Source organism: Staurois parvus, unplaced genomic scaffold, assembly GCF_062004578.1.
Source record: "Staurois parvus isolate SC_StPar_1 unplaced genomic scaffold, SC_StPar_1.0 ptg000155l, whole genome shotgun sequence".
Taxonomy (NCBI): domain Eukaryota; kingdom Metazoa; phylum Chordata; class Amphibia; order Anura; family Ranidae; genus Staurois; species Staurois parvus.
In genome coordinates, this window is record NW_028317951.1 from 5,052,224 (window position 1) to 5,077,439 (window position 25,216).

Consider the following 25,216-nt stretch of genomic DNA (forward strand, 5'->3'; position numbering starts at 1 on the left):
AGGATTAGTGTCTGACCTTTATGGCTCACTGACAGACACTATAGGGCCTTGTATACTTCCTTAAGCTGCAAAGCATGAGGCCGACCTAGGCAAAACCCTGGACCAGTCTGGCTGGAACCAAAATTTGGCTTGACTCCTCTAAGTGTTCTCAGAACATTGTTGCTCAAGAAAATGCCTATAAGTTATTCTCCCGCTGAACCTGACACCCTTCTTCATACCTGGTGGTCCTGTCTGAAAGCTTTGCAGTTTTGGACTCAGGTATACTCAATGATTAGATCAGACTTGTAAGTTTCTTTAATGCCCCTGGAAAACTGTTGCATAAGCCTATCCCATTCTTTCCCAAGACCCAGAGCAAGCTAGTGGGGTTTGTCTTCCTGGCTTGGCAAACATTTGCCAGGGCACGGTGCCAACCATTCCTTAACTTTGCTTAGGGGAAACAGCATCTTATGGGAACCATGGTTCATGAGAAATTCTTATCTATCCTTACATGCTAAGCACCTGAAGATTTGGGACCCATGGATATAGTCTTTAATGAATGAATAGGCCTGAACTGTTCCTTGCTTTCTATATGACTACTTGCACAGTGTATTCAGGGTAGTGCAATGGAATAAATTCCATGAGAACTCTTTCCTTCATCCCCTCACCCCCCTTCCCGGGCCATCGTAGACCATAGGCAGCTGTTTCTCCTCTTGCTTTTCTTTTCCCCTGGTGCTATGCTCCTCACCCGGGTGTCGGCACTCTTCTTGTCTTTTTATTTCGTCTCATGGCAAGACTTTTTAGGTACAAGTTACTGGATGACCTTCAATATTGGGCCTTCCTTGGATTGGTCTGCTTATCAATCTCTTTCACCCCAGTATGGTCTTATGGTGCATTGTCCTTGGGTCCAGATGGATTGTTATCCTGTACTTCCCTCTGTTATACCCCTTTAATTTCTTCTTGTCAAATTTGTATGCAGTGTTTTGTTCGCTGTCATACCTTTTAAAAAACCCAATAAATTCTTTGTATAACAAGAGTAAAAAAAAAAATCTACCCCACTGATCCCTGTCAGCAAATTGTGGAATACCTAAGGGAGTCTGCACAATTGCAGGATGACATAGATAGCATTTACATCTCTAAAATTCCATATGTACAAGTTTTATCAAGACATCATGAAATCTGAACTACAGGACCGTTATTTGCTATTTGCTTATTTGCTATGCTATTTTAATATCAGCTCTCAAAATGATGACAAAAGAAAGTAATAGATGCTAGAAATTAAATTTGCACACTTGTTTTATTTACCTGGATATATTAAGGAACTAAGGTATGGTATAAAAAATGTTCTCTACAGCAGACCTGTGCCATATACCTTTGGGAAAACCTGTAAGAATTACACTCTGCTTTCTGTACCATTTATAAAATTCGCTATACTGAACGTTTTCCCTTCATGGATGCACTAAATGGTAAACTTCAGAGATGGTAATAAATATAATTTTTACTTTTTTGAGATTTGTTTTAGTGTATCACACTTTTAAAGTAAATCAAAACTATTGACTATTTGATTTAAAGTTACTTTATTCTTTTTTTTTTTTTTATTGTGTTACCAGTGTCCAGTTATCTGTGCAGTGCTGGGGAGTTTGACAGATGGTTGGAAATATGAAAAAATGTCAGATCTGCCCATCCTCCTTATATGGTATCAGAGGTAACCGGTGACCACTATGCTAGGCAAGATGTTTATCTGAAATTCACAATCAATCAATATTGTTCTTTCATTTTGTCCCGAAGGGATTAATATGGTTACAATTTCTATATTCTGTTCTATTATTCTTCTGTAAGTTATTTAAGAAACTGATGTTATCTGGTACCTGTAAAATCTTGGAATTTGGCTGCAGTGGCTTAATGATAAGCTGTTTTCCTATAGGGTAGAGAACTTTCTCCGAATCTGGGCCCCAGGCAATCGAGTATATTGGTAAACCTATAAAAGTGTGATACAATTCAGAAAATGTATACTATGCATATAATTACAATCTATGCAGTTCTAAAAAAACTGACCATCATTGCAAATTATAAAAAGAGCTACAGCTGTAATAAAAAAATAAATAAAATAAAAATTGATATAGGTACAAGCTGCTGGCATCTATATCTGCATTAGATACTAATACTCTGCTTTTGTGGCAAAACCTCAGCTGTTCTGGCAGGCAAAGCCTTTCCCTGCCAGTGATGCAGTCCATTACATTTAGGCCAAACAGAAACGTGTTGGAGGCTGGAAGTAGCAACAAGCTCAGATACTATATGGAAGCGTTGGAGCTTTTCCTATCAGAACACTCTGGCAACTGGCAGTAAAGTCTCATGCAATAAAACAGACCTTTAATAATAGTTTATATTCTGTTTCCAAAACAATAATTTTTTACTTGCCATTTAACACAAGTGTCTAGGTGCACAAGCATGCACTAATATGTACAGTATGTGAAATTCAACCACTTACCATTCTGTGCCAATGTAGATCTCAGCATTCCACTTCGCGACCAAATCTTTACATGTCCATCTTCACCAACTGCAGAAATGTACACAATTTTTGGTTACTAACTTTCATGCATCTAGTTGCTTAGTAGGTACAGGAACAAGGCACATTGAAGCAAAGCACAGCACAGTGTAGTCAAACCAAAACTGATTTCCTTACTGTAAAAAGTAACTTTTAACTTTTTCTTTTTTTTTTTTTTTTTCTTGCAGTGTACTGAGGATGGCAATCTTAGAACAGTCAATGTAAGTATGGGTTTGACCAACTACACTCTAGCTGATTAAAGTGTATCTAAAGCAAAACATTTTTAGATTGCCATCTGCTTCTCAGTTTTCACTAAAGTAAGAATACAGGTGAGAAGTTGGTTTAAAAGCGAACTTCCCTTACTTTAAAGATATTTCCTCTCACTTCCTGTTATGCTGATCGGACAAGAAGTAATGGAAAATCTCCCCAATGGGGTACAGATGGCAAAAGTCTGACAGTACTTTCAACCCTTTTTATTCTATTTTAGAAAAAAAAAAAAGGTTTTGCCTTTAAATATACTTTGAAGAAAAACTCCAGGAGAACAGCTAAATACACAGATAAAATACCTGTAAATAAGCGGTTTAGTAGTGGATTTGGATTTCTGTACATTCAATTCTCCAGTTCTGAGATTCACACAGATCTGCCACAAGGCACAGCCCTGTTCTTACAGGGGAGGAGACCTGATTTATCTGTGCTGCAATTCATTAATACTTACTGGTCTCCTCCCCACCCTGTAAAGAGAAGCAGCAAATTGACAACCTGATCTCTCTTTTAATCCGCTCTCACTCTGCTATCCGCATGCTGCTTTTACTGCAGCACAACTGACTGGCACTTTCAGCTTGCCTAGTCTCACTTCTTCTTCTTCTGTGCAGTGCCTTCAGGTGCTTGAAACTTAGTTAATTTCAGGTATTTGCAATTGAAAAATACATTTCAAAATATTATTGAACACAGTACATGAATTTTTCTTTATTTTTTATACGTTGCATATTCTCCTGGGGTTCAGCCTTAAATTGCTATAGACGGTCACAAAACTAATGCAAGTACTCAACTGCTCTACTAGGCAACTTCACTACTCCATACACAGTTTTTGTAGATGATCTCCAAATAGCACCTCTGCCTGGCAGCACTAGAGTCAATGGCTCAAATCCCAACAATGACACTACTTGCATAGAGTTTACATGTTCTCCCTGTGCCTGCATGGGTTTCCTCCAGGTACTCCGGTTTCCTCCCACACGCCAAAAACCTTCTGGAAGGCTCCTGTCTTGCCCATGTGTATATACGAATGTGAGGGGGGACCCTAGAATGAAAGCTCCTTGAGGGCAGAGACTTCCGAGAATGTGCAACATATATATACATAGTGAGTAAAATAAGTATTGAACACAGCACAATTTTTCTAGGTAAATATATTTCTAAAAGGTGCTATAGACATTTAAATTTTTACCACGTCGGTAACAATCCATGTAATCTATACAATAATACTTTGTACAAAATCCTTTGTTGGTAATTATTATAATTACTACAAAACAGGATTTACTGTATATAGTGCCAACAGTTTATGCAGCGCTTTACAACATAAAGGCAGACAGAACAATTACAATACAAATTAATACAGGAGGATTCAGAGGGTCCTGCTCGTTAGAGCTTACAATCTAAAAGGGAGGGTCGAGAGATACAAAAAGTAATAACTGTGGGGGATGGGCTGATTGATAAAAAACATGTACAGCTTTTAGGTGGGAGCATGATAGGCCTCTCTGAAGAGATGAGTTTTCAGGGATCGTCTAAAAGTGGACAGAGATGGAGATAGTTGGACACATTGGGGAAGGGAGTTCCAGAGGATGGCAGCGGCTCTGAAGAAATCCTGGAGGAAAGCATAGGAGGAGCTGACAAGGGAGCTAGAGAGCAGGAGGTCTTAGGAGGAAGAAAGAGAACAATTTGGATGGTATTTTGAGAGCAGGTTAGTGATGTAACTAGAGTTGTGGATGGCTTTATAAGTTGCTGTAAGTATCTTGAATTTTATTCGTTGGGTGAGCGACAGCAAGCGGTGGGACTGGCAAAGATGGGTGGCAGACACTGAACGGTTGGTAAGGTGGATGAGTCTGGCAGCAACATTCATGATGAACTGGAGGGGGGACAGCCTATGCAAAGACAAGCCAGTGAGGAGGGAGTTGCAGTAGTCAAGGTGGGAGATGACCAGGGAGTGAGTTAGAAGCTTTGTGGTGTCATTGGTTAGGAAGAGGCGTATGTTGGAGATGTTGCGGAGGTTGAAGAGGCAAGCTTTGGACAGTGATTGGATGTGGGACTGAAAGGATAGTTCAAAGTCCAGGATTACACCTAGCACTCTGGTATGTGGGGACGGGTTGATGGTTGACCTACTAACAGAGAAGTCAGTGGAAGGGGCACATAGGAAAGGAAATATTATGAGCTCAGTTTTGGACAGATTCATTTTTCATGAAGTGGTGTGACATCCAGGCTGATATGTCAGTTTGTAGATTAGTGATGCAGGAGGAGACTGATGGAGTGAACTGAGGGGTCAAGAGATAGATGTGGTTGTCATCAGCATAGAAATGGTATTGAAAGCCATGGGAGGCAATTAATGGACGCAGAGAGGAGGTATAGATTGATAATAGGAGGGGTCCCAGAACAGAACCTTGGAGAACCCAATGGAGAAAGGAAGAGGAGAAGAGGAAGTAGAATTGTAAGTGACACTGAAGGTGTGGTGGGATAGATAGGATGAGAACCAAAGAAGGGCACAGTCATGGAGACAAAAAGGAGTAGAGTTTTTTTTAAGAAGGAGGGAGTGGTCTACTGTGTCAAAGGCAGCAGAGAGGTCCAGGAGTAGGAGTACAAAATAGTGTCCATTGGTTTTAGCCATTCATAGATTGTTTGTAAGTTTGAGGAGAGCAGTTTCCGTGGAATTCTGAGAGCGAAATCCAGACTAAAGGAGATCAAGAAGGCTAGTCTCAGTAAGGTGCTTGTTCAGCTGGTTGTAGACCAGGCGTTCAAGGAGTTTGGAGGAAAAGAGGAGCAAGGAGATGGGTCATAGGTTGTTAAGATTTGGTGGCGTCTAGTGAGGGCTTTTTAAATATGGGGGTGACTGGTCATGTTTTGGAGAATTGGTGAAGGTGCCGGAAGAGATGGAGAGATTGAAGATGTGAGTTAGAAAGTGTAGCATAGAGACATTTGCGATGGAACAGGGTCCAGGAGGCATGTGGTTAGGTGGGCATTAGAAAAATGTTTAGCAACCTCATCTATTGTAGTGGGGTTGAAAGCGGGAAGTAGTGATTGTCCCTGTGGATGTGGAGTGTTAAATAGGGGAGGTATCTGCACGTTGGAGATCTCCTCACGAATTGAATAACTTCAAGACGCCTCCTGTATGGAGAAACTAGGACATATGCATTGCTCAGGTGTTGACCCATTCTTCCACAGTCTTTAAATCTTGAAGGTTCCATGGGCCTCTTCTATGAACTCTGATTTTTAGTTCTTTCCATAGATTTTCTATTGGAATCAAGTCAGGTGATTGGCTGGGCCATTCAAGCAGCTTTATTTTCCTTCTTTGAAACCAATTGAGAGTTTCTTTTGCTTTGTGTTTGGGATCATTGTCTTGCTGAAATGTCCACCCTCGTTTCATCTTCATCATCCTGGCAGATGGCAGCAGATTTTTATCAAGAATGTACATTTTTCATTCATTCTTCCTTCAATGACATGAAGTTTGCCAGTACAGTATGCTGAAAAACAGCCCCACACCATGATGTTCCCACTTACATGCTTCACTGTTGGTATGGTGTGTTTGGGGTGATGTGCAGTGCCATTTGACCTCCAAACATGGAGTGTATTATGGCATCTAAAGAGTTCAATTTTGGTCTCATCTTGGCTCTTGGACAACTCTTTTGATAATTCTTTTCACTCTGTCAGAAATCTTGCGAGGAGCACCTGGTCGTGGCCAGTTTATGTTGAAATTACGTTCTTTCCACTTGCGGATTATGGTCCCAACAGTGCTCACTGGAACATTCAGAAGTTTGGAAATCTTCCTGTAACCAATGCCATCAGTATGTTTTGCAACAAGAAGGTTGCAAAGGTCTTGAGAGAGCTCTTTGCTTTTACCCAACATGAGATGTCGCCTTGGTAATCAGACACCTTTTTATAGGCCATCAGTTGAGACTGAACCAGCTGAAATTAATTTGTGCTGACAAGGGGCAGGATTGCTTTCTAATTATTGATAGATTTCAGCTGATGTCCTGCCTTTCCATGCCTTTTTGCACCTCCCTTTCTACATGTGTTCAGTACTTTTTCCCTGTGTCATTCCATTTTATTACACATAACAATTTCTGAACTTATTTGTTTTGGTTTCTATGTGTGTATGGATTGTTGCTGAGATGTAGTGAAAATTGCATGTCAACAGCACCTTCAGAAATATATTTACCAAGAAAAATGGTGACGTGTTCAATACTTATTCTACCCGCTGTGTATAATATATACACACACACACGCACACATACATACATACATACATACATACATACACACATATACATACACAATATATTGCCAAAAGTATTGGAACACCAGCCTTTACACGCACATGAACTTTAATGGCATCTCAGTCTTAGTCTATAGGGTTCAATATACGGAGTTGGCCCACCTATTGCAGCTATAACAGCTTCAACTCTTCTAGGAAGGCTGTCCACAAGGTTTAGGAATGAGTTTATGGGAATGTTTGACCATTCTTCCAGAAGCCCATTTGTGAGGTCAGGCACTAATGTTGGATGAGAAGGTCTGGCTCGCAGTCTCCACTCCAATTCATCCCAAAGGTGTTTTAATTGGGTCAAGGTCAGGACTCTGTGCAGGCCAGTCAAGTTCCTCCACCCCAAACTCACTCATCCATGTCTTTATGGACCTTTTATTGTGCACTGGTGCACAGTCATGTTGGAACAGGAAGGGGCCATCCCCAAACTGTTCTCACAAAGTTGAGAGCATGAAATTGTCCAAAATGTATTGGTATGCTGACACCTTAAGACTTCTCTTCACTGGAACGAAGGGACCAAGCCCAACCCCTGAAAAACCACCCCACACCATAATACCCCCTCCACCGAACTTTACACTTGGGTAATGCAGTCAGGCAAGTACCGGTTTCCTGGCAACCGCCAAACCCAGACACGTCCATTGGATTGCCAGACAGAGAAGCACGATTTGACACTCTAGAGAACATGTTTCCACTGCTCTAGAGTCCAGTGGAGGCGTGCTTTACACCACTGCATCTGACGCTTTGCCTTGCACTTGATGATGTAAGGCTTGGATGCAGCTGCTTGGCCATGGAAACCCATTTCATCAAGCTCTCTATGCACTGTTGTGCTAATCTGAAGGCCACACAGTTTATCTTTAGCTACTCTACAGACAGCTGGTGACTTCTGGGCACTCTGCGCTTAAGCATGCGCTGACCCTGCTGCCATTTTACGTGGCCTACCAATTCCTGGCTGAGTTGCTGTTGTTCCCAATTGCTTCCACTTTGTTATAATACAGTTGACTGTGCAATATTTAGTATCAAGGAAATTTCATGGATGTACTTATTGCACAGGTGTCAACCTATCACAGTACCACGTTTGAATTCACTGAGCTACTGAGAGCGAACCTTTCACAAATGTTTGTAGAAGCAGTCTGCATGCCCAGGTGCTTGCATAAAATCAATGCACCTGAATACAGGGATTTGGAGGGGTGTCCCAATACTTTGGGCAATAGAGTGTGTGTGTGTGTGTGTGTGTGTGTGTATATTTATTATTATTATAATAATATATAGATTAGCACAACAGTGCATAGAGAGCTTCATGGAATGGGTGTCCATGGCCGAGCAGCTGCATCTAAGCTTTACATCACCAAGTGCAATGCAAAGAGTTGGATGCAGTGGCATAAAGCATGCCGCCACTGGACTCTAGAGCAGTGAAGACTTGTTCTCTGGAATGATCACTCATGCTTCTCTGTCTGGACGTGTCTAGGTTTGGAGGTTGCCAAGGGAACGGTACTTGCCTGACTGCATTGTGCCAAATGTAAAGTTTGGTGGAGGGGGGATTATGGTGTGGGGTTGTTTTTCAGGGGTTGGGCTTGGCCCCTAAGTTTAGTGAAGGGAACTCTTAAGGCATCAGAATACCAAGACATATTAGACAATTTCATGCTCCCAACTTTGTGGGAACAGTTTGGAGATGGCCCCTTTCTGTTCCAACATGACTGCGCACCAGTGCACAAAGCAAGGTCCATAAAGACAGGGATGAGTGAGTTTGGGGTGGAGGAACTTGACTGGCCTGCGCAGAGTCCTGACCTCAACCCAATACAACACCTTTGGGATGAATTAGAGTGGAGACTGCGAGCCAGGCCTTCTCGTCCAACATCAGTGCCTGACCTCACAAATGCGCTTCTGGAAGAATGGTCAAATATTCTCATAGATACACTCCTAAACCTTGTGGACAGCCTTCCCAGAATGTAAACTATCAATGGACTGTAAGTACCACTAAAATATAGATAGGTTGAGAAGAGTGTGCAATTGTTTTACATCAAGATCCTAAAAGGACAGTCAAGGAAAACCAGTCAAAAAAAGGAAATTTGTGGTCAATTGAATCTTTACCTTTGCACTGTTATAACAGTGCAGTCATATTGGTATTTATCTTTATTCTCTCCGAGGGTGAAATTTATCCTCTAAAAGTCAGTTGGCTATAAACACAAGTAGCTTGGAGCTGTATGATGGACATGTATGCCTTCAGGATTTTATGCTGGTCACCAGGACTAAACACAAACACATGTTGTAGAGGAGCCGCACACTGCATTGTGGAAAATACCAATGGCAGCTCATTGAAGGAAGAATAGAAATGGCCCCAGGTTTTCTAAACTGCCCAGCCACTATTTCCCCTGAAAGGCCTTGTCTGGAAGGCAGACATTAGTTTGTTGTCCACAAGATTGCCATCTAATGTCTAAAAGCACTTTAAAGCCTAGTACACACGATCAGAAAATCATATGAAAAATACCGCTTTCATAGCCATCGGCTGATATTCTGATCGTTAGTACACAGCTTTCATCTGAAATTATTCGAATGGACAAGCACGACAATTTCTTGTATGATACCAGATTGTACGATTTTCATTTAATCAGTACAGTTTTCTCCGAAAATACAATACATTACATCACTTCTGAATTTTTATTCTGTCATATAAAAATTTTTGTAATTTTAGTAGGATCTTCATTTTCGATATGGAGACTATCATGAAAAAAAAACCCCAACATACGATCATTCGTCCGATATTCTAATCGTGTGTACAGGGCTTTAACCCCCACAGAGGCTGTTTAATCTCTCGCTTAGTCCCGATATACTCTCTAGTGGCTGCTGTATCAGAAGGAACATTAATAAATCTTTCACATAACATAGGTGCTGCCAAGACTCATGTGGAACTTTAGTCAGAAAATTAAAGCGGAGTTCCACTCGACCTATCAAAAAATAAAAGTCAGCAGCTACAAAAAAACTGTAGCCACTGACTTTTAGAAAACAGCCACTTACTTGTCCCTCTGTCCCGTGGTGTGTCCCCTGCAGCCCGATTCACTGGCCATCCTGGATTCCAGGAGGCCGGCATCTTCAGTGTGGGCACCCGGCTGTGATAGCTTGCGGCTTCACAGCCGGGTAGCCATTGCACATGCGTGAGTAGCGCTGTGCTTCGTGAATAGTCCTGTAGTCTTCTGGGACCTGTCACGTGTCCCAAAAGACTACAGGGAGGGAGGGAGGGAGGACACCTTCCGTTTCCGTTCGCCTAGGCGATTGGACAGGAAGTGGGAGCGGGTACCTGTCGAATTCAGGTACCCACTCCCCCAAGGTGCCAATCCTTAAAGCGGAACTTCCCCTTTTGGGTGGAGCTCCGCTTTAAGTCCTCTACATAACTTCAGTCTGGCCCCTTTTGCAGGTATAGCTATGTAAAATATTAAAAATAAGTGCCTATACTTTTTTAAAATCCAGTAATAAACTTCACCCTCCTCTACATATGCTCAGTTTCTCTCTGTTTTTACCACTGTGGCTAAAAGGCACTAGAGGCCGATCAGCTGACAGCCTAAAAATTTACTGCTGTACAGGGGGCTCTGGACTCCAGCAAGAAGAAGAAAACAGGAGCAAAACTGGAGGCAATTTACAGAACGCACTAATTTTAGTAGCATAATTGTTAATGTAGAATGTATGTTCCTTGCTAAACAACATTATTTTTTATCATGTTATTATGCGTAAAGGTCCGCTTTTGCATCTATGGTTATAGAGAACGTTAAGAGCAGAAGTGTGCCCCCAGAGGGAAAAATGACAGAAGAGTACAAAGTACGGTAAATGTAAAGAGATTTTAGACAATGCTCCTTGGGAAATGTTAGCATATCAGCCAAACAATTTGTGTAAATGCTATTTTTGTGAAAGCATCAAATGAACTTTGCTCAACTAGAACACCGACAAAGAAATTACTATCATGGCTTTTTACGGCTTACTAAAAGGGGAGCTGGTAGCTTTAGACAGCAGGTGAATAGCCATGGCTGTGAGTCCTTCCTCCTGCAACCCAAAAACCTTCTGAATAAATAAATTTAAAAAAAAAGCAAAATTGTTCCCAACAGAGGCCTTAGTTTGTGCAAAAGTGATAGATACAGAAGACTGCAATTATATTTTTGTGAGGTGATGCTCTAGTTTAAAGGATGATCTTCACAACATCTACTTACTCCAGTTTGGCTTGGCAAATCATAATTCCAGAGATCAGCAAATTTATAGAAAGAACTTAAGCTGCCTATAAATGGGTAGAATTTCAAATGAAAATTTTTATAATTTATTAATAATATGTTTTCTCATTTTTCTAATCATTAGTGGGTCAAATTGATGTTCGACTTCAGTGATAAGGAAATTCAAAGAAGCAGGTTTGAAAATTTTTCTTGAACAAATTTCTCACAGTATACATGGTTTTCATTCAATAAAGTCCATTCATTCCAAAATCGATTGTTAAAAGCAAACAAAATCTTCTGAACGATATTCAAATGTTTTGAGAATTTTCATTCTAAAATTCTATTCATCTATGGCCAGCTTTACTCTACAATGCCTTGAAAAAAGTATTCATACCCCTTGAAATTTTCCACATTTTGTCATGGTACAACCAAAAACATAAATGTATTTTATTGGGATTTTATGTGATAGACCAACACAAAGTGGCACATAATTATGAAGTGGAAGAAAAATGATAAATGGTTTTCAACATTTTTTACAAATAAATATATGAAAAGTGTGGCGCGCATTTGTATTCAGCCCCCTTTACTCTGATACCCCTAACTAAAATCTAGCGGAACCAATTGTCTTCAGAAGCCACCTAATTCGTAAATAGAGTCCACCTGTGTGAAATATAATCTAATCATAAATACAGCTGTTTTGTGAAGCCCTCAGAGGTTTGTCACCCCTGGTTCACATATATGCGGCCGTGCGGGCCGCGTTTTGCACGGGTACGAGAGCCCATTCATTTGAATGGACGCCTGTGACATGCAGGGAAGAAGTCCTTGCACTTCTTTGGAAAATGCAGCCTGCACGGGAACCTCGGTTCCCAGTACGATTGCGTTTTCCAGTGCGGGCGGCGAGCCATTAGAACTAATGGCACCCGCCCACAGGTCCGCTTTTCTCTGTGTGGGTGGTGCTGCTGCACGGATTTTCATATGGATCTGCAGCGGCACCACCCACACAGATCTGAACCTAGGATTAGTGAACATTAGTGAACAAACAGCATCATGAAGGCCAAGGAACACACCAGACAGGTCAGGGATATAGTTGTGGAGAAGTTTAAAGCAGGGTTAGGTTATAAAAAAAAAAATATCCTAAGCTTTGAACATCTCACAGAGCACTGTTCAATCCATCAACCAAAAAGGGAAACAGTATGGCATAAAATACATTTATGTTTTTGGTTGTAACATGGTTGAAATTTGGAAAATTTCAAGGGGTATAAATACTTTTCAAGGCATTGTACGTGGTATTATAGATAAATCTGTTCTGTGATTGAAGGCTGGAAAGATGTTTACTTATGCAGATCATGCTGCAGGAGCAAACTGGTGTTCTGCAATTGTATAATTCTAGATTTTTGATAAATCAGTGCAAAAGGAAAATTTGTACTGCTTTCCAGTAGCTGAATAACGAGTGAACATTTTTTTTTAATTGATTTCTAGATCTATCTTTTCAAACAAGCAGTTGAAAATAGTCAAGGCCATTCGCATTCATGTTTGATCAATTAGAATTGTTCCTGTAAATGAAGGTGTAATCATAAAAACCACAAACCTCAAAAGGTCTGCTATAAGACTATTCAAATCAGTGCTAATTGGTTGTTACATCATTAAGATTAGGTAAGCGGTTACAGCGGTCCAGCAGAGCGTATTACAGCTAAACAATTCTGTTGTAGAGAGTGTAAGGGAAAAGAGAGGTTAGAGAGGATATAAAAATGTGTGCGGGCAAAGAGATAAAATATTTCCGATGAGTCTCTTACTGGCTAGAGAAAGATACTGTGATCGTCTGAATTAATGAATTTAAGTCCCAGACAGTCTTCACTGTTTGGAAGTGAACAAAGTTACTGCTTGTAACACTCTTTTATATAAATAATTCATGCACATCTCAGCAGTGCTTGTCACCTATATCAGACATAATACAAGCCTTACATTCTGTGGGATACCACTGAACGGGCAAGCAATTTTGCTATTAATTAGTGTACATTAAATGCTAAAAATAAGGTTTCAAAAACATTGTAGACACAGATAGCAGGCGTACCACAAACTTCATATTTAGTCTGTGTTTTGTTTCTATAAGGATATGAGTCATGAGCCTCATACAGACTGAGAAAAGCCGTGGGTGGCAAAATAGTCTGAATCTCCTTTACTAAAGTATTTACCGCTATCACCTCTTAAAAAAAGCATGTTATTTTTGTATTGTATATATGGACTTCAGAAAGGGACTCAATATATTGAATTAATTTTCAACTGAATATCCTTCTCCAAAATCCTGAATACAATCTACTTTACAATAGACTTCCAATAAAGTGAAAATCAAGATCATGCCTAGTCACAGCAACAAGGTGTACAACAAGTGATACTAAAGGTTCAGCTTTATTTTACAGAGCAACACAGATTATTTTCTTCTAGGGTCTCCAGATGGCGCTCCTGGTTCCTCCCCCTTGACCAGTGTCCCCAATAGCCAGCCTCTTGCTATAGGGGCACTGGTACATGCTTGCTCCCGAGACCAGCTCTATGCGTCCATAAGACACAGAAAGCCGCAGCTCAGCCCTGCCCACTGCTCTCTTCTCATCGGTTCACTGGATGTGATTGTCTCAGCCAATGAAGAGAAGGAGTCCCCAGGACAGCCAGAGATCCTCAGGCACATGGCTGGATCGAGAGGGGGCTCAGGTGAATATTGGGGGGGGGGGAGGGGTGTGCCTTTACAACTACTTTAAAACCAACAATCAATTCCCTCCCTCTGCCTCTCCCCCTCCCCCTCCCCTTCTCAGAGGCATATTAGAAGAGGAGTGTTAGGTACATTTAGTGCTTGAGAGTTCATTCCAAAGGCCAGGATAAATTAATATTCTGGCCAATGGAATGAATAAATGCCCAAATGCTTGACACGCCCAAACAGGTCTAAATGTGTTTGCAAAATGCAGCTTCAAGCACGTTTTTTAAGCAGCTTTTTCCTCCCCTGGAGCAAAAGTGTCCAGGTGAAGACAAAAACATGTTGTGTACATGGGGCCCTAAAGTGATGGATTTGGCAAAAGGGCTGATATTCGTAAGGGGTAAATACAGTCCAACACATCACCATAAAAACAATAAAATGATTAAACTCAAACAGTATTTTACCTGTAACCAGTGCTGTCCCATCGTAATTCCAGCGGGCACCAAGTACTGCTCCAGAGTGAGCCTCCACACTTTTTTCCACTCTGCCAACCTTAGTAATTAGATGGAATTTTCCTAGAAAGAAGTCATATAACAGGACATTATTGCACATCTTCGAAGAATATTTTACATATCTGCAGGTTCTACTAAAATTATATTACTGAAATTACAATTTCCTTGTAAATAATAGCCAAAGTTCTGCTATTTTGAATAATTATTGTGTCCAGTTAAAATTTCCTACCTATGGGAGAGTTGTGATCTGAGTGGCTGTTGGCCACAGCACAGAATTTTACAGATGAGGCTTAATGGAAAATATAGTCCATAGTCTTACCTCTCAGAAATTCCATATTGTAATCCTAGATCCTACTCTGCCCTCTGCTGATCATCAGAGACACCAGGGAAGATGGATTTGGAGTCTGCAGATCACCTTACTGACCCCTATCCCAAACCAGCAGCTTGGAGCGAGGCAGCAGGTGAGAGAGGTGGGACAGTATTCGTGAGACTGATCGCCATCAGGAGGACACTGGCAAAGCACTGGTGTAGTGAGAGACATTTGGACACCCATACTTGTATTAAAACTTGCATTCTGTTTAATAATATATGCTGTCCCTAGTGCAGCTCTGCCAAGCATACCACCAGAGGTTTGTATTTGTCTGTTAGAGTCAGACTATCACTTGTAGCAGAGTAATTTAAAGTATATTTTGTGGGTACAAGGACTATGCCATATATTACTATGTACACAGTGAGTAAGCTCAATTTATCAGACTCTCCCACTGTTAGTGCAATATTGTCACACCCACAGGTCATCTACACCGGGTGCTCAGACTGACCCCCTTCCCCTCTCCCCACCAGGAACAAAAAAAAAATTATCTATGACCCTGCCTCCCCCATTTGTCCCCCATCATGGTGGTGCTCATCATGATTGTTCTGTACCACAGGTTAGGCACTGCCCAATGAATTCAGACTGGGTGACTGGTCAGAAAGAGGATCCAGGAATTGAATGAAAAACAAATCACATACATATCCAGAATGTTGATTCCTCTGGAAACCAACAATCCTGAACATATAGAAGGCATAGAACTCCATCCCAACCCAGAAGATTGGCATCCATTGTGACATTTTTTCATTTTAAGGGGAGAAAAAAATCTGCCCGCTGACAACATTGGAAATAGAATGTTCAAAGATGTAACTTGACCATCTTGTCCACACACAGACTGGATTTGTCCTACACCATGAGAATGTAAAGTTGCAAGATGCTCAAGTGGAGTTAAGCATATGTAACTGCTTGGAAGGTGGATACCATTAGCCCAGCACTCACATTCAACTCACCTTGAAGTACCGATGACCCCCTGAGTCAACAATCCCTAAAGGGCTGAAATGAATTTTATCCAATGTTGCTGAGATAATGATAAATGTGAAAGAAAAAATCAAGGCGTAGCACAGAGGTGAACATCTATTTTGCAACCTTTTGATCTTATATCAGGTAAACCCATACATCAGGTATGCGAGCATCCCAAATTTCTGCAAAAAAATCAGATATTACCCCATTTCTGATGTAAATGGTGGGGCGGACCTTCATATGCTGGTGGATTTAGCTGCAGGCTTGGATCTTTTGGCTTGCCAAGGATATTCTGAACCTCTCAAGCCACATGAGGCTGAAGAAGCCATTAACAGGAATGACAGAAACAGACCATTTCTTAACTTAAAAACTCTGCAAAGGGAAAGAATGCCAGGAACTGCATAAGGGCAACAAATTGTTTGTCAGTGTGTTTCCATTCACTGAAGAACAAACACTTTGAAGGAGCATTAAGGTGTACGAAAACTATGCCCCCAGACATGGTTTTAGGGAAAGTAACAGAAGAAAGTTCCAAATTTAGGGTGGAAAAAATTGCATTGATTAGAAAGGTTTTGGTAACACAACTGCTCCCTGAAATTTGGCCAACAGAATCTCTTCTTCTAAGTATTTGAAGCATCTGATGAGTCCTCTGAATGGCATCCAACAGAATCAGAGATGTTAGGTATCTCAGTAGAAAAGGTGGTCACTGTCAATTTAAACTCTTGCAATCAGGGAAGGAAGAAGGGGGGTTCAGAAATGACCACCAGCACAGGTGAATTGAGCTAGAGCCTGTGAGAAATGCAAAAAGCATAATCCTGCCCTGCACCAAACTCGACCTTTTATGAATTCGGTCCCAATTAAACGGGTTGTCTGAAATCAGACCAACCACTCTTCTGCCTGGTGCCAGACATATTGCTATAAATCAGTCAAAAAGGCTACCCAACCTTCCTCAGGAATACTCACAGAACCTGCTTAAGGCGTACAAGGAGGAATATCAACGCTATGAAATGAGAACATTGTCAGTGCATGCACAGTGCTAGAAGAAGAAGTAAAATGTTTGCTACCCAATGCTGTGTCCCTGAAAGAAAGCTGTCTGAGGTGCTAGAGAACAGTTCCACAGCAATTCTAACTACAAGCAGTTCCAACTGCTGCCCCACACTGTATTTTACCTTCAAGCTGGAGAACACTGCCCTGTTCCATCAACATGTTATTCACATGTGCAGTACATACGACACACAATTATATCCCTCAGAGGGATCGCTAGCAGACCCTAGTTAATATCTAGAGAGTCAGCATTCACAAAAGGAGGAGGAGGCGGGAATTCAAAATTGCAGTTCAGAACTATAAAACGTGCCCAGTCGACAGCATCAGATGAGTACCACAATAAGTAGAAAATAAAGAGGAAGGTTCCTTCATATGGTCAGTTGGCAAATTACAAGGCAAGCACAGTAGTAACAGAATTTAACCCCTTCAAATGGCCAGTCAGCTACAGCTGCTTCAGTATCAAATATACACATTGCCTCATTACCAAACAGAGAGAAAAGCTTAACACAGCATAAAGCCTACTAGGAACTCACAACAAAGAGTCAGAGACAGGGTCAAGAACACTGCCACATCTTGGGGTCTGATAACTACATAACAAATCCTCAAACATATTAGCTTGACCTGAAAGTGGTGTCCTGTGCTATTTGGAACACAGATAGGTAATCACTACTGACTGCAGGACCATTGCAGAGAAACCACAAGAATACCAAAAACTGAGCTCACTGATTTGCTGTTTTCCTAAAACAGTTACATTCAAGCATACTATGAATAATAACTGTCACAGTTGTTTATGCTCCCAACCAAATTGTCGAACCCTCAAATAGCTAGTGTCATAACTGATCACTTGTGCAGCACCATGGCAACAGGCTAATATGGCTGTCAAGGAAAGGAGGGTTTAGTGCCAATTTAATGAAAACATGCACTTCTTGACTTATAGGGGGAAGCTTCAAGAATTTAGGGCTGTAACACAGGGAAACCCAGAAGACTTGCATTCACTGGTTAAATGGATACACTTCCAAGATTTCAGTATCATGCCTGAATCTACCAGTGGTTGTAGACAGAAAATCTAAGTGAACAGAAATCATCAGAGCTGAGTGCCATGCCATGGAAGGGGTTGTAGACTCCAAAGGGCTTGCCTTCCATTTTTTATGTGCCTTGTATCCATTTCTCCTGTAGGCAACAGTATTACCCTAAGTATCTTACTATCAAGCTGCATCCATAAATGAACAATAGAAAAAAAAACATATATTTGCTAATAGAAGGAAAATTTGTTTAAATATCCACTTTCAGGAATCACAGTTTCCTGTGCGTATCCTTCCTGGAATATATGGTACCTGCGGTGCCCTTTACACAACCTCATCTTGTGATTTGTGATATCACAGTTATTGGGTCTGAAATACAAACCTATGACTCACAGATTGAAATAATTCTCGGACTCTGATGCCATTTCCCGTCTAGGCTAGAATAGTCACGCCATAAGCAACGACCACAAAATCACCAAGTGAAAGGGTTACTTAAAGTGAAACATCAGTTTTATGAAGATTAAAATTACCCCCTGCATATAATTTGCTAGCAATTCATAAACCAATGATCTACAACCTACAAACATGGAGAACTGGCTTCTAACAAGTTTTAGAAAAACTGGTAAAAATTTGGCAAACATGCAGAGGAACAAGTCTGTATTACAGGTAATTACTGTATGTTCACCAGTGTTATAGCGTGTAGTAATCCTGCAGTTCTCTCTAAAATTGCAATTTAGCAGCTTCATAAATGTGACAGACCTGACTACAGTACAGTAAAAACAACAACTCGTGGAATCCAGACGAGCCAAACTAATAGACGAATACAATGAACTTCAAGCATGCTTTTATTAAAGTATGACAGTTTAAAAACTGAGAAAAATGAGGTATGAGATAACATATTAATTCTGAACTATAAAATCTATGTTCAAGGAGTCCATAGAAGGGCACAGGAATTTATAGACTGTCAAGTTACACTACCACCTACAGGAGAAATGGACAACAAAAGAGCTATTGTTCAGCACAGAATAACCCTGCCCCAGCCATCATATGCCTTAGTTTTGAAGCAAAGTAGTACAGCATGAAAATAAACACAGAGGGAGGAACCTGTGTTACTAACTGGACAAGAAAGGGATTTTACAGGGAATTAAAAAAATACAAAATTTCTTTCATCTGTTGAGACCAGGAATTCTTAAATTGTCTAAACATCCAAAAGAGGCCCAACAGAGGGGTGGGCAATATAGCAACAAAACTAACAGGCACAAGAACAAACAACAGATGAATGGGAGCTCAAAATACTGCCTGAAAAACCTAATGCCTGAAAATGGCATCAGGTGAGGTCTGAATATTCACTGTGTAGAACTTAGAAAATGAAAATAGTAGACCAGGTGGTAACCTTGAGAACCGGGAAAGGTTACATGATTTTGAAAAGAGTGAGTAGCACTCACTGATCTAGCAGAGTATGACTTGATAGGAAAGGGTGGAACCCAATCCGTGGGAACATAAGTATGGAGGATGGTCTGCCTGAGTCATCTAGGAGATAGTGGAACGAGAATCTGGTATACCCTTACAGGGTCCACCTGGAATGTACAAGGAATCAATGGCTAAGAGCTAGACTCCCACAAACCACATCTAGACAATGAAGGGAAATTTCCTTTTGGCACACTAGAGCCGAACAGAGGGACAATATCATGGTTGCGGTAAAAGGCAGAAACATAGGCAAGAACAAAGTCTTGAGCCTTGCCACCACCTGGGCAGGATAAGGCTGCCAAGCTCAGGCACTCACCTTGTAAAGATCATCGCTAAAAAAAACACCAGTGACAGTGGAGAGATGAATATCTAATCAGTTCAAAAAGTAGCAAAAATCTTGCTAAGAACTGTCAACAATTAGTTGCAGAGACAAAGAAAGAAAAGCTGCCCCAACTGTGGAGGGGATAAAGCCATTGGGAATCCCCCGACATACTGGCCTGAGCTGAACAGTCCTGTGTGAACTTTAACAAAGCCAAGCAGTAACTGCCAACCACAGCCGTATAGAAAATTAATTTCTTATCTGTGCTGTTTGAAGAATTTTCCATGAATTTCCATGTATTCCAAAGCTAGTATTAGCTGTAGATAACTGGTAAAACTTTCTAAATGTCATAGCTATCACAGTGAGAACACCAGTATGAAATGGGAAAACCTATTCTTAGTAGTTGACTGGAGAGATTTCCAGGATTTAACTGCCATGAATCTACCAGTGCTCACTAGCTGTATGGATAGACTTACAGGATTCAATATATCTGGCATGAATCTACCAATAGCTGCTGAAAAAAAATATTCCAAACGAACAAAGATAGCAAAGCTGAAGAATACATGTCTACTATCCTGAGGACACTAGCAAAAACTGAGGCATTATGGTTATGGGTGGGGTTATTTTTTGCAGACCAATTGCTTTTTTTTTTTACCAGTTTTCATTTCTCGTCTAGGCGGCAGACTAAAAATTCCTGTGTCCCTCAATGGATGAGAAAGAAACAGGCTCTTATGGCAGATCTAACATTTACCTGGCCTAAAAAGTGTAACAGCAGTGCTGAAATGCAGTTACACTGGGGTACCTGCATGTATCCCTGTGTGTATGTATCCATATGTGCCTCACTGCCTTATGCAATGCCCTGGAATTTGACAGCTGAATGTTAAAGGTGGACCTTAACTTTAGGGGACGTAAGGTTTAGTGTTGACTTGGAGAGAATTCAAGGCTGTGTGTATAGTCAAGACCTAGGATCCAAAGGGTTCCACTGAGGCCCAGGCATCAATTTAAAGACAGATGCTGCCCATACACAAAGATAAATGAACAAATGGTCACATAAATGATCACTGAATGACACGGGAGAGCCTTCCATTTTACCCAAAGGAATCATTCCCTCACTGGCCCAAAACATTGAATCTTGCCCCATAGGTATGTCGCAGGAAGGTAGTCAATCTATTATGGACACTGACGATTTGATTCTCTTGTTATGTATCTAATTTTTTTTGTTTAACATGTTTCCTAATTTACAGTAGAAATAGAAAAAAAGTGTAGATGGGTTAAAGCAGATTAAAGTGTTCTAATGCTAAAAAAAATATAATACCCTTAAATAGAGCACTGTACTGCTATGAATAGAAGCTTGAAGCAACACACATATATTACACCAAAAAATGGTTTAGTAGAATTAAAAAAAAACAAAACAAAAAAAAAAACACTTGAACTGGAGATCTGGCATCTCCTCTGAGAAACAGTCGGATAATGACTGCACACCCAAATCAGGTTGTCCTGTGACCAGATTTTCCACCAACACTATTCAGTAAATTAGACAGTAACAACTACAGTGGATATTAAAAGTCTACACACCCCTGTTCAAATGTCAGGTTTCTGAAATGTAAAAAAAAATAAGACAAAGATAAATCATTTCAGAACTTTTTCCACCTTTAATGTAACCTATAACCTGTACAACTCAATTGAAAAACAAACTGAAATCTTTTAGGGGGGAAGTAAATATAAAAAAACTAAAATAATGTGGAAATAGTGTGCACACCCTCTTATAACTGGGGATGTAGCTGTGTTCAGAATTAAGCAATCACATTCAAAATCTTGTTAAATAGGAGTCAGTACACACCTGCCATCATTTAAAGTGCCTCTGATTAACCCCAAATAAAGTTCAGCTGTTCTAGCAGGTCTTTCCGGACATTTTCTTAGTCCCATCCTACAGCAAAAGCCATGGTCTGCAGAGAGCTTCCAAAGCATCAGAGGGATCTCATTGGTAAAAGGCATCAGTCAGGAGAAGAATACAAAAGAATTTCCAAGGCATTAGATATACCATAGAACACAGTGAAGACAGCCATCATCAAATGGAGAAAATATGGCGCAACAGTGATATTACCAAGAACTTGACATCCCTCCAAAATGAATGAAAATACAAGACAAAAACTGGTCTGGGAGGTTGCCTACAGCAACATTAAAGGAGCTGCAGGATTATCTGGAAAGTACTGGCTGTGTGGTACATGTGACAACAATCTTCTGTATTCTTCATATATTTGGGCTATGGGTAGAGTGGCAAGACGAAAGCCCTTTCTTACGAAGAAAAATATCCAAGCCCGGCTAAATTTTGCAAAAACACATCTGAAGTCTCCCAAAAGCATGTGGGAACATGTATTATGGTCTGATGAAACCAAGGTTGAACTTTCTGGCCATAATTTCAAAAGATATGTTTTGTGCAAAAATAACACTGTACATCACCAAAAGAACACCATACCCACAGTGACGCATGGTGGTGGCAGCATCATGCTTTGGGGCTGTTTTTCTTCAGCTGGAACTGGAGCCTTAGCCAAGGTAGAGGGAATTATGAACAGTTCCAAATACCAGTCAATATTAGCACAAAACCTTCAGGTTTCTGCTAGAAAGCTGAACATGAAGAGGAACTTCATCTTTCAGTATGACAATGACTCAAAGCATACATCCAAATCAACAAAGGAATGGCTTCACCAGAATAAGATTAATGTTTTTAAATGGCCCAGCCAGAGCCCAGACCTGAATCTGATTGAAAATCTGTGGGGTGATCTGAAGAGGGCTGTGCACAGAAGATGCCCTCGCAATCTGACAGATTTGGAGTGTTTTTGCAAGGAAGAGTGGGCAAATATTACCAAGTCAAGATGTGCCTTTCTGATAGACTCATACCCAAAAAGACTGAGTGCTGTAATAAAATGAAAAGGTGCTTCAACAAAAGTATTAGTTTAAGGGTGTGCACACTTATGCAACTATAATATTTTAGTTTTTTATTTTTACTTCCCTCCAGCTAAAAGATTTCAGTTTGTTGTTCAACTGAGTTGTACAGTTTATAGGTCACATTAAAAAGGTGGAAAAAGTTCTGAAATGATTTATCTTTGTCTAATTTTTTTAAATCACAGAAATCTGACATTTTAACAGGTTTGTGTAGACTTTTTATATCCACTGTATATGAGGAAGCCATTTTTTTGCCAAATTTGTCTCGTTATCATCCTGTGTATGAACGGTTTACCAACAAACACACCTATGAAACTAAGCAATATTTTGAGTACAGAGCAAAGATACTCACCATCAGAACTTGTAAGCACAAACACATCTGATTGTCCTTGTTTCTTGTTACCCACATTTTTGGGAAACCAGTGCAGGTCAATAGGATAGGTATCATCTGGGAGTTTCACTACCAGTGTTGTCTCACCATTCAGCAAATTCCACTTCATAATTTGATGGTCATCACTGCAGGAATACAATTCATCAGCAGAGGTCCAGCCCACGCAGCTAACCAGTTCCTTATGTACAATGGAATTAAGGACAACTTTTTTTTTTAAAGATAGACAAATATAGCCTAAAAACAAAAAACTCTGCCTTTTCCCCTAGATTTTAAAAACAAACAAAATTTAATGGTGCCTAAAATATATAAACAGGCTGATTATAGGCCAGAATAAATAATTTTAGATTAAATCTGCTAATAATGGACTGGTGTTAAGACAGTTCAACAATTATTCCCCATCAAAATCCATTCAAATGTCAAACCTGTGTAGTGCAGAATCTTGGTTAAATCATGATCACAATTGCCTGTGTATGCTACAGTGCATAGGAATGAATGTTGAGTACTAGGGATACAGTTTATTCAGAGGAATAAAGAATAATGAGTGCAGCTTAACCACAAGAATGAATGATTGTGAGGACAAGGGGTACAGCTCATTCATAGAAATGAATGATGTTAAGTACAAGGGGTTTATCTAGGAGTACGAATGATGTTGAGTACTAGGGGTACAGCTTATGCATAGAAATCAAAGATGTTCAATACTACGGGTACAGCTTAACCATAAGAATGAATGATTTTGAATACTAGGGGTACCGCTTAACCATACTGAGGTTGAGTAATAAGGGTACAGCTTAACCATACAAACGAATGAGGTTGAGTACTAGGGGTACAGCTTAACCATAAGAATGAATGAGGTTGAGTACTAGGGGTACAGCTTAACCATAAGAATGAATGAGGTTGAGTACTAGGGGTACAGCTTAACCATAAGAATGAATGAGGTTGAGTACTAGGGGTACAGCTTAACCATAAGAATGAATGAGGTTGAATACTAAGGGTACAGCTTAACCATAAGAATGAATGAGGTTGAATACTAAGGGTACAGCTTAACCATAAGAATGAATGAGGTTGAGTACTAGGGGTACAGCTTAACCATAAGAATGAATGAGGTTGAATACTAAGTGTACAGCTTAACCATAAGAATGAATGCGGTTGAGTACTAGGGGTACAGCTTATCCATAAGAATGAATGAAGGTTGAGTACTAGGGGTACAGCTTAACCATAAGAATGAATGAGGTTGAGTACTAGGGGTACAGCTTAACCATAAGAATGAATAAGGTTGAGTACTAGGAGGTACAGCTTAACCATAAGAATGAATGAGGTTGAATACTAAGGGTACAGCTTAACCATAAGAATGAATGAGGTTGAATACTAAGGGTACAGCTTAACCATAAGAATGAATGAGGTTGAATACTAAGGGTACAGCTTAACCATAAGAATGAATGAGGTTGAATACTAAGGGTACAGCTTAACCATAAGAATGAATGAGGTTGAATACTAAGGGTACAGCTTAACCATAAGAATGAATGAGGTTGAGTACTAGGGGTACAGCTTAACCATAAGAATGAATAAGGTTGAGTACTAGGGGTACAGCCTAACCATAAGAATGAATGAGGTTGAATACTAAGGGTACAGCTTAACCATAAGAATGAATGAGGTTGAGTACTAGGGTACAGTTTAACCATAAGAATGAATGAGGTTGAGTACTAGGGTACAGCTTAACCATAAGAATGAATGAGGTTTAGTACTAGGGTACAGCATAACCATAAGAATGAATTAAGTTGAGTACTAGGGGTACAGCTTAACCATAAGAATGAATGAGGTTGAGTACTAGGGTACAGCTTAACCATAAGAATGAATGAGGTTGAATACTAAGGGTACAGCTTAACCATAAGAATGAATGAGGTTGAGTACTAGGGTACAGCTTAACCATAAGAATGAATGAGGTTGAGTACTAGGGTACAGCTTGACCATAAGAATGAATGAAGTTGAGTACTAGGGGTACAGCTTAACCATAAGAATGAATGAGGAGGCATGAGGAGATGGCCAAGACCATATGATGTAAGGTAATAAATGCTACATGAAAATATAAAAGACCTGTTTTGTAAATTAAGGTATATTGTTTTGAAAAAATGCAGTGCAAAGGATATGTTTTGGTTCCTTTAACAAAGAGGTTTTGAGTCTCATTTTGCCGAGAAAAAAACAAGTGATGAATCTTCGATTCTTCGAGAGTGGAAAAGGTATTTCACCTGCATAGAATAAAGAAGTAAAAAACAGTCATGTT

At 40.2% G+C, this 25,216-nt stretch overlaps 1 protein-coding gene across 3 annotated transcripts in view; it reads right to left on the minus strand.

Moving 5' to 3' along the window:
- Positions 1 to 25,216, minus strand: part of IFT80 (intraflagellar transport 80) — a 201,043-nt gene that overhangs the window by 156,156 nt on the left and 19,671 nt on the right. For all 3 annotated transcript variants that reach the window (XM_089675439.1, XM_089675441.1, XM_089675442.1), the window contains 5 exons: positions 25,080 to 25,181; positions 22,900 to 23,118; positions 14,381 to 14,491; positions 2,465 to 2,533; positions 1,845 to 1,954 (listed from right to left, as the gene is read on the minus strand). In XM_089675439.1, coding sequence (XP_089531565.1) covers positions 1,845 to 1,954; positions 2,465 to 2,533; positions 14,381 to 14,491; positions 22,900 to 23,118; positions 25,080 to 25,119 — 549 coding nt within the window. In that variant the 5' untranslated portion in view covers positions 25,120 to 25,181. The remainder of the gene's footprint in view (positions 1 to 1,844; positions 1,955 to 2,464; positions 2,534 to 14,380; positions 14,492 to 22,899; positions 23,119 to 25,079; positions 25,182 to 25,216) is intronic.